At 34.0% G+C, this 11117-nt stretch overlaps 1 protein-coding gene across 3 annotated transcripts; it reads right to left on the reverse strand.

The window, feature by feature from the left end:
• Positions 1 to 6316: 6316 nt before the first annotated feature.
• On the reverse strand, positions 6317 to 10912 carry LOC127093043 (uncharacterized). Of its 3 annotated transcripts, none has more exons than XM_051031941.1 (5): positions 10595 to 10912; positions 10437 to 10517; positions 8144 to 8355; positions 6912 to 7089; positions 6317 to 6796 (listed from the first exon to the last, which is right to left on the reverse strand). In XM_051031941.1, the coding sequence occupies exons 2-5, from the start codon at positions 10468 to 10470 to the stop codon at positions 6618 to 6620; spliced, it is 603 nt and encodes a 200-aa protein (XP_050887898.1). In that variant the 5' UTR covers positions 10471 to 10517; positions 10595 to 10912; the 3' UTR covers positions 6317 to 6617. The 3 variants fall into 3 exon arrangements, with proteins under 3 accessions (XP_050887898.1, XP_050887896.1, XP_050887897.1); XM_051031939.1 differs by having other exon boundaries at positions 10728 to 10907; XM_051031940.1 differs by having other exon boundaries at positions 10437 to 10496; positions 10728 to 10892.
• Positions 10913 to 11117: the final 205 nt, after the last annotated feature.

Consider the following 11117-nt stretch of genomic DNA (forward strand, 5'->3'; position numbering starts at 1 on the left):
TTATATTCTCACACCAACTCATCAATCACAACTCGTTCACAATATATCTCATCATAATCTCACACTCAAACTCATTAATCAATCACAACTCAATAATTATGCGTATAACTTATTATGTAATGCAACTCGACTATGCAACTATGTGCATATGCATGTGGTACAACCTCAATATTCGGTTCTCTCTAGAACCGGGACCCCTTTTCTGAACCTAATAGCCCCCTCTTCTGAGCTTAGGACAAGCCATCAGTCCTCTATCTGAACTAACATACATGCCTCTTGACATAACTCTTAGGATGCATGATCATATCATCAAATCAATTCGTTAAAACCCCTCTCTGATCCTAACATAATTGCATTGACAACTCAAGTAACCCCCTCTTTGGATTACACCATACCAAAATCATAAAATGCATATTATCAATCAACGGTGCAACAAAAGCATGCTAATAATTCATCTAAACATAATTATGTTTCAAATAACACATCAATTTAATCAAATCATTGTATAAACATAATGATCACAATAATTAATCACACAATGTTTCATAAACAACATCAAAACATAAATAGCAAACAATTATGTAGTCCTCCCTTTGAACTACCACCACCACAACAATAATTATTCATATTCACATAGAAATATCACACAACTCAATTATTCATACATCATATACAACAAAACGTATACATACAAAACATCATCTTTCGTTAATCACGTAATATCACCAAATAACATTATCGATTTAATTATAGCAATTAAATAATTTTTATAAATCAATTATTAACACTCAACAATCAAATGTAATCATGCAGTTAATTAATTTAAGACACTTAAAATATTTCTAACATCAGTTAACATGAATCGCATGACAACACAACACATAAAATCCAACTCAACGGCTAGTAACACAGCCACCGACATTACACCTTAAGTAAAATAGTATATTCACGTTATTAAGTGCATATTGAGCCTCTTAAAACATCATCATGAGATATTACTATGTGTTATCTTTCGAACGCTTTGAACAACGTCTCAAATGGAGTCACAATTCTCAAGTTATGATATTTTTAGTTAGGCATGGCAGAAGTCATTATGGTTGACGGACGTCACCCAAAACTGGGTTTTTTCTCATTGCCAGTTCGTCGCTACTTCTCATAATCCGTGGGTAAATACCCAGAATTTACTTTTCTGGGTTTTCCACCATAAAAGCCCTTTCGGACCTCCGGTTTCAAATCCGTAAAATGTCTCGATCTCAGAATTTGACATAGTACAATTATCTAATGATTAAAAACATAAATTTAACATATATAATTATCAATTTTCTCGAAAATATATTAACCCCAAATCCTCAAACCTTCGACAATGGTGGAAAATATTAACAATTTCAAAACAGTAATCACATACCAAATTATACACAAAAATACACATCAATTCAGCCAATGAACATCATAATATCATATAAACTCAAAATTTCATGAGCAACTCAATGTCATATTGGAGGTTAAGGACTCCTCTACCCTACCCCTCATGCATAAGCCCTATTGAAAACTATTCTCCCCCTTACCTTGTTCTCCTAGCAACAATGGTTGGTTATGTTCTTGGTTCTCCTCTTCTTCTATGCTAGCTCTCCTCTTCCTCTTCTCTTTGCCCTATCTCTTTCACTCTTCCAATTCACTTATTGTCAAAAACCCTCTAACTCTATAACTTCCTTCTTTTTATAATAACAAAACTCCTAAATTTTGGATTTACCTTTCTATCCTCACTTACTCACAAAAACCCAACAATGTCTTTCCTCTTTTATTTCCTATATTTAATTACTATATTCTTATTATTTTATCTCTAATAGCAAAATAATTAAATTCACTAAAAATGCTACTACTCATATTATTTTATTTAGTAATTAAAATATTATTATTTAAATAATAAAATCAAAATATTATTTCAATTAATAAAATAATTCTAAGTTATTATACATTTCTCTAATTACTCTTCACACTATACTACAAGGTCACGTACCTTCTCTCTCACTCACATTCATTCATCCATCCACACACAATAATCAAATAAGTACACAAAAAATATAATTAAATTAAAATAAAATAATTTATTAAAACTGGGGTTTTACAACTTCCTCCTTCAGAATTTATCTTAGTATCTTGCAACATGTCAAATACTGCAAATCTTCTTGATATTTGTTTGATTCTTTGTGGTATCTAAACTTGTTCAAAATCTTCTTCAGATGTTGGAACAATATCAGATGTTGAACTACGTTCATAGGCTGGACCACCTTCAGATGCATGATTACCACCAGGGTTTGGATCATCATCAAAATCATATTCACCTTCAGAGTCAGACTCGCCTTCAAACTCTACTTCAACATCAAAGTTGTCTTCATACTCTGACTCATCTTTAGAGGCAGAATCTCCTTCATAGACAGATTCTCCTCCAAAGTCTGGAATATCTTCAAAAGTTAACTCAGGTGTTAACATTGCATCAGAGTTGGATTGAGACTTGTTCCAATCTCATGCTTTTGTTTCCTTCACAATTACATCTCTGTTGAATTCTACCTTGTTAGTGACTGGACATTATAGCTTATAAACACTCGTATTGTGGTACCCAATCAGTAACATTACTTTGCTTCTACCATCCAACTTCTTTCTAGTAGCACTTGGAACATGTTTGTAACAAACAGAACCAAATACTCTGAAATTCCTTACACTTTGCTTATCTCATGTCCACTTCTCAAAAGCAAAAATTTATTTCAACTTCTTGGTTAGACATCTGTTGTAGTGGCAACAACTTCTCCCCATAAGGTACGAGGGAGTTTCTCCTCCTTCAGCATGCTCCTTGTCATATCAAGCAAAATCTTATTTCTTTTTTCAGCAAAATCATTGTGTTGTGGAGTATATGGAGCAATCACCTCATGTTCAACTCCATTCTCTTCAGGGAACCTTCTGAACTCTAATGAGTTGTACTCACCTCCACCATCAGTTCTGATAACTTTCAACTTCTAGCCACTCTATTTTCCAGTCTTCACGTTGAACTTCTGAAACTCAGCAAACACCTCATGCTTAAACTTGATGAGTGTTACCCATGTCATTCTTGTGAGCTCATCCATAAATGACACAAAGCACTTGTTTCCTCCAAATGAAGGTACTTCAAATGGTCCACATACATCAGAATGCACTACTCCTCAAGCATATTTTTCTCTTGGAGACACTTCTGATGCAAATGGCAATCTAGGTTGCTTGTCTTTCATGCATATCTCACATGACTTCTCAGGCTTCACAATCTTAGGAATGCCATGTACCAGCTTCTTAGAACTCTGATGCTCTAAGCTTCTGAAATTCAGATGCCCCAATCTCCTATATCACAGCTCACTGTCACCTTCAGCACCTTTTGCACTTAAGCATTTAGTTTTAGTTGTTTCCATATTCACTTTGAATGTTCGGTTGCTTCCCTGTTCAGATTGTATAATCAGCTTCTAATTAGAATCATATAACTTCAAGAGATTGTCCTTCATATTAACTGAGAAACCTTTCTCAATTAGCTGACATACATTCGTCATAATTCTTTTCATGCCAGAAACATACTAAACATTCTTGATCAAAACAATTTTATCATTCTTCACTCTGACCTTGACATTTCCTATTCCTTCAGCATTTAGATACTTATCATCAGCCTTTGTTTGTTTCCAGTTGGGTGATTTGAGCAGCCAATGTCCATAAACCACCAGTCTACCAAATATCCACCATCAGATTCAAAAGCCATCAATAACACAGGTTTATCATCAGACTCTCCTCTGTTATGTTTTCTTCGTCTGATTTCCTTTCCTTGTTTGACCAATAGTTATCAGCAAAGTGGCGAAACTTCTTACAACAGTAGCATTAAGCCTTTTTCTTGTCAAACTTCTCAATTCCCTTCTGATGTTTCATCTCATCAGAGTTGGAGGCTTCTGACTTCTAATAACCACCACCATGTCTCTTCTTGGCCTCTGATTAGGGCAGCTTATGATTCTTCTTACCAGGAGATGTTTTCAAAGTCTGCTCTACCTCTCTTTCAGAGTTTCTCTCAATCAGACGCAACTTTTGTGCCTCTAGACTACTATGCAGCTCTTCAATTCTCATGGTACTGAGGTCCTTAGAATGTTCAATTTCTGCAACAATGTAATCAAACTGAAGAGTAAGTGATCGCAGTACCTTTACAATGATTACTTGTTCAGAGAGAGTCTTTCCACAAGATTTTATCTCATTCATGATCAAAGTCAATATGGAGATTTAATCAGGTACCTTCTCATTGTTCTTCATGTTGAGATTCTCATACTTCTTACATAGAGACTGAAGCTTCACCTTCTTCACTGATGCATCACCGTCGTAGCAGCATACAAATGTGTCCCACGCAGCCTTCGCCGTTGTCGAATCAACGATCTTCTCAAACGCATTCGGATCCACAGAGTGATGGATATAACCAACATCTTATGATTTTTCTTCCTCGTTTCTCTATGCACATTTCTTTGTGCTTCAGTTGCATCTGCTGCAACCGTCGTGAAACTGTCATTGACGAGAACAAGAACATCTTGAGCCCCAAACAACACACACATCTGAATCATTCACTGATTCCAATTCTTTCCATCAAAGATTAGAAGCTTTGTGTTCAAGCTACCGTTTCCTCCGTTCATCTTCGTCTTGTGCAAATTCACTCAAAACTCACCAACGCTCGTGTTTCTCAATCCCTCAGAATCAAGAAATGTGACTCTGTTTCGATTCAGATCTTCAATTCACTGTGAATTGGATGAGCATAATCAATCACGCATGCCTCACGTACACTCGTGTTTCCCTTTTTGAATTTGAATCGAGACTCTAGATACTAATTATTGATGCACAAGAATGAAAAAGAAGAAGATTAAAGATGATGATGAGAGAGAGAGAGAGTTGTACTAACTTTTTTATCACATAATAAAAACAATTACAATGTAGAATATATTACAAACTGAATGAGTTCAGTATTTAAACTATCAGGTCCACTCAAATAAAATTTAAATTAACTCTAAATACAACTCAGATAAAATTCTAACTAATTTAATTTGAATTACACTTTAGCTTTTTATAAATTTAGAATAACTAAACAACCTATATTAACACTGTTTGCCTTATTTTTGGCCCATTGACTACCGTATTACACCATAGTTAACATCACTAATGTAGGTAACTACTCCAAAGACTAAAAATGAGACACATTTTAAAACCGCTTCATCGACTAAGTTATAAACCATCATATAAGTCAGTCATGTCCTTCACCACCATATTTTAAAGGATAACAGATCTTTATGCAAGTTCTGGATTAAGTTTTTAGTCAACTAACATCTTGCTCGCACGACTGGGTTGATTGCATGATTATACTTATTTGACTGATTGATAGGTTGTCATCTACTCATGTTCTCAATATTATTAGTGTTAAAATAATGTGTTTTGGTCTCAACTAGGATGGGTTTTGTTAAGTTATTGGCATCAAAGTAAGGGATTGAAAATGGAAATGTCAAGTGTGGAGGTAGTAGGGTGGCTGTGTGGATGTGGAAAGAAGAAGAGCTCTCAACATCTTTTCATAGAATCTGAGCTCTTTGGCTAAATTTAGAGTTGTGTACAAAATTGGTTGAAGATTCTAGGCGTTTATTGATTGTCATCTATTCTATAAAGTGTAATTAATTCAATCTATTCTATAAAGTGTAGATGTTTCAACCGATAAAGTGTCAATATCAACTTGATCATAATCAAAATTACCATTATATGTATCATCTTCGTATTATGTATGCATATTTAATTGATTATTTCATTCCTAATTCACTCTAATACAATAAAATTTACGATCCCAAAATTGTGTCTAGTTCATAGTAGATATATCCTTCAATAGAATTTCATACCACTTTTTCTAAATCTCCGTCGTCCCTTCCCTTTGCTTTTGCCTCTAACTCCCTTATGCAATCCTTAACATGATATAATTTCCTCTTATTTTGGCATGCATCTTCAATTTTTCTCTTTTTTTTTTCTTCCTTTGTTTGGGAAATAAGAACAAACTTGATGTTCACTATATCCCCGGAACACACCTAAAATGAGTAATAAGCATCCCCTATGATATCCTTTTGCTACTTCCATTAATTTCATTATCATGTTTTTTAATATCTTTCTAAATAATGTTTTTCATGCATTCATCAAAAAAAAAATTCAGATAAAAATTCACCTGCTGAATTACTGAGTATGATCCAGATCCTTAACTATTTAACTAACATGCTTTGGCACACTCTATGATTTGATATATGAATATGATTAACCTTGAAACAAATTTTACTTGGATGTCATAAACAGTCAATCAAAATCCTTTGGTAACTAACTATGCAGTTTAACATACAGAGGCCCATGGGAGCTATTCCTTAATAGTAAGGAAATGATAATCAGTTTGTTCATACGCACCATCCCACATGGATAACTAAGAACTTTGGTACACCTACAACAACAATGCTTTGCTTAAAGCATTGGTAGATATTGACTATCTACCATTCACATTCTACTTTCACTTCCAACGAATTTAATGGAAGTTTAATCTCTCAGATCTATTGAAAATATTAGTGAGGTGAATAAGAGACCGAGCTAATTCCATCAGCGCGGCGTGACCTAGAACCGCTGCAACCGTTAGCGCTATCCAATGCCTCCCCAAAAGCTCTCCGACTGTAATCATACTGGTTGCCACTGTAGTGAGATCCATACCCACTAGATTGATCAGTTACGCGGTGAGGAGGTGGAGCTGCCATTGAATTTAAAATAAATAAAAAAGCACAGCAAGTATTAAACTGAGTTTCAATGAAGTGATAAACTTAGATTTAAGAGAAATTGAAGTAGGTAGGTAATATAGATGTTACCTTGAGAATAATTTATCGCATGATCTGAGAATCGGCTAGGTATTGCTTGCTTAGGGGAATGCTGAAAATTTTCTGAACTAGTTATTTGCACAGGGTAAGGCCTGGGTCGTTGAGAAGAATTTGAAGTGGGTGTCGTAGCTGGAGAACTATTAGGGATGCTTTTGTCCTTATTAGCAGACTATACACGCCAGGAACAATGCAGGACGACATGAAAGAAATTTAAATTATCAAATAGAATTTATTTATTTATTACATGATTCTGTAATCAAAACATATGCAGCCCTGTTATATGGTGTCCTGACTCATGATAGTTGAATACTTGGATGCATCCACATACCCAAGGTAGTCAAAATCGAGATCCTATGCGGGATCAGAGAGGGGTCACAAAATCGTGAATCGGAGTATCGTAACACGGATCGTAAGATCCTAACAATTTTACAAACTGATATATATTGCATTTATATTCATATAAAAAACATAATTTAGTTAAAACAATTCAAATAACACACAAATTTAAGGAAAAAAAGTTTAAAATGTGTACATAAGAAAGGGAAAGGCTCAAAGTGTATGTCGTGAATGTGAATAAAATTAAAAGGAGTGAAGCAGGTATATTTAAACTTTGAAAATTTTAAAGTACCTGAGAGGAATATGGATACAAAGTATCTGGTTGCATTAAATAGGCTAGGTGGTTCAGAGAATTAATAGATTTAGTGGCTATATTGGGAAGTTTTGAAAAAATAGTGAGTGTTGGAATTTAATTGGAATTAAGTGTGAGAAATAAGTGCACATGTTACTGCTAAAAAAACCCTATTTCAAAAGTTTCAAAGCTGAAACGGCGGGAACTACGATCCTACCGCTCCAACCGTTTTTGCACTGCGATCCCACCGTTCCCACATAAATACGAGTTTTTGCATTCACAGGATCCCCAAGCCTATCAAAGATCGCAAAGTCGTACAATCCTACAAGTGGGATCGCGATTTTGACTACCATGCACATACCCAACTATAGCCAAAGTTTGTAGTGTTGCACAACACAACAGAGCTTGTGAACTTCCAATCAACAGGGCTAAAATATTTTCAACAATTTACAGAAAGATTAAGAATTTCCAATGTTTCAGCTTGTGAAACTCTAATGAAGGAGCTAAATTTATATTCAACATTTTTAAAGAAAGATTAAAAACTGTCCAAGTTAATAGGTTACAAAAGGTGGAAAGTATAGATGTCAGAACGCACCGCAAACTTCAGTGTCCGTTTGTACAGTGTTACAAGGCCTGAGAAAAGTTTGACAGCATAGTCTGCAATCTCCTCAGTTTCAAACTCTGCAAAGGCAAAGCCTTTAGGTTTATCAGTTTCCTTATCTTTAGGAATGTGCAAGTCCACCACTCGTCCAGCTTGAATTAATATATCATACAAGACCCTGTCTGTAACCCTCTCATCCAGATTGCCTGAATTAAATACAAGTACCCAAATCAGAACCTAAAAGTAGATGCCTCATGTTTACTTATACATAGAGGTGTACATTCAAAACCCAAAAAAAAAAATTGTTTATGCAAAAATGAAAGTTCAAACCAGCTATCCTTAATAAGAATCAAAACTATTTCATCAAAGAACATTATTGAGAAGTGTATTCATCAAAGAACCATTCCATCAATAACTTTTTTTTACAGAAGTGAACATAGCAAAGAGAGAAAGGGAGATCTACCACATTATAGGATACATACAAAACAATTCAAAAAACAAAATCATCCCTGGTTGAAAGAGAATTCAATCTTATCAATAATATGGTATGAGGGCACTTGGCAAGCAAAATTTATATTTTTCAACAAAAAGCACTCTGAACACAAAGCACAAAGATGGAAGAAATGAGTCAGTAAAATCTACTTACATAATGATCTCCATTTCCAGTAAACAAAATAGAAATTTCACATTTCTCTTTACATGAATGTGCAACAGTTCTAATGTTAATCAACACAGTGCCATGAACACATAACTCAAATATGGAATAGGGAGTGGTATCTAGATAAATCTGCTTAGTGAGCAGGTTATGGGGCAACATATTGTATAGTATTAGTTTCTGGAGAATCTCTTCAGCAGATTTAATAGGGATTGGAATGGTGAGTTGTTTAAATTCATGGTTTTTATAAGGTTCCCATTTGATTCTGTAGGTTGTTGGTTACCCTGTTCAATTTGGTTCCATCTTAATATGTTCCATTTGATTCTGTTGGTTATTTAAATTGTTGGTTTTATAAGGTCATCTTCTTCCTTCCCTAATACATCAATTCTATCCTTTTAATAAAATCAACTTCTTTCATCAACAAAAGTTCCTATTGTATTTGTTTACAGCCGTTAAATAATATTATAGTAAATATAAAATTTAACAAATATGTTTTAGTCTTCAACCTATACGCCATCAACAAAATATTTTCATATTATCACAGTTCATTCTTCTTTATCCTAACAAAATAAACTTAAAAATATGTAGAATACTAGAATCTTGCAAGAAAAGATTATAACAAAACTACTACTAAAACAACAACAACAACAACAACAACCAAACCTTATCCTACTAAGTGGGATCAACTTCCGCTATAATATTCTATCCAGGACAATGATTTTATCCAAATGGTTAATCTCAAGATCTTTCTTAATAACTTCTTTTATAGTTTTCTAGGCCTTCCTCTACTCCTATCTATTTGACTGGATCAACTTTTGTCATAATGTTCTATCCAGGTCATGCTTTTATCCAAATTGTTAATCTCAAGATCTTTCTTAATAACTTCTTTTATAGTTTTCTAGGCCTTCCTCTACCCCTAGCTATTTGACTGGATCAACTTCTGTCATAATGTTCTATCCAGGTCATGCTTTTATCCAAATTGTTAATCTCAAGATCTTTCTTAATAACTTCTTTTATAGTTTTTCTAGGTCTTCCTCTATCTTTAGCTATTTGACTATTCTCCATCTCCTCTACTCTCCTTACCACATAGTCTACAAGTCTTCTCTCTGCAAGCTCAAACCACCTAATAAGCCTATTTTCCACCATCTTTTCTACTATAGTTGCTACTCTAACACTCTCTAATATTGCAAAAAAGAAGATAATAACAATATATGCAACAAAACAAAAAATTACAAAATGGAAAATTCACCATAACATTTTATCATATTTACGAACACATTACATGGATTTGCCAGTTTATTTGGAGCAAAAGGTGATCAAATAACAAGTGAATGATATTGACAATAGTCATAAAATACTGTTTATTATACCATGACAATTAATCCCCAAGAATTCTTATTCTTAATATGTTCAGTAATCTACTAGATAACTGTTATGGGATGTTCAGTAAAAAAACCTAAATGCTAAATCATCATATACATAATACACCTAATAGAACCATCCTATAGAAATCTAAATTATCTCACATCTCTACCAAAATGTTTAAAGTTGCGTTCAGTAATAAATTTGACTATCTCTTAGAAAAACAAGGAAATTGAAGAACAAAATTGAATAGAAAAATAGTGAGGTTACCTATGTAAACGGTACAACCTGTATTGCCAGACATAGCTGTATATAGATCTAATGTGAATCCTACCAAAATATGATGAACCTCTGTTACCAAACAGGAAGATAATCAGCGGCAAAGTAAGAAGAACCAGAACCTAAAAGAGCTTTGTTTAAAATCACACGTTGCGAGGTGAAATTTGCTCTGCTGCAACGCAATTCACTGGTGTGTGCGCCGCGAAGTCGCGCCGGAATTGCTTCTTAGCCCGCGCTGCCGCGCCTAGTGAGGAGAAAGAAAATACGAAGAAGAAAGAAAACCTGAACTTTTCGATGTTTCTGGCGGCGGTGAACAACTTCGCCTGCGTTTCCGGCGAGGTTCTTTTCTTGATTTTATGGACTTGAGACTGAGTTCCGTTATTTTAGGGTTTCAAACTTTTTACACGAAATGTATTATTAAAGTTTTTTTTATTAGGAGTAGTTTAGAAAATTTTAAAGTTAAGAATGAAGTAAGAGAAGCCAGGTTAAACCTCTTTTAAAAATATTGAAGTCTAAGTTTAGTTTGTAGCTTATCATATCCTAAGTATGAGAATTGCTTTTTTTTTAAGGTTTGATTGGTTTGTTAGTTTATTTAAAAGTTTATTTTATTTTAATATATATAAATAAGCAATTCAATTAATATTTATTTAAACTAATATATTAAAAAATCAA

The sequence above is a fragment of the Lathyrus oleraceus genome, chromosome 6 (assembly GCF_024323335.1).
Source record: "Lathyrus oleraceus cultivar Zhongwan6 chromosome 6, CAAS_Psat_ZW6_1.0, whole genome shotgun sequence".
In the NCBI taxonomy this organism is placed as follows: domain Eukaryota; kingdom Viridiplantae; phylum Streptophyta; class Magnoliopsida; order Fabales; family Fabaceae; genus Lathyrus; species Lathyrus oleraceus.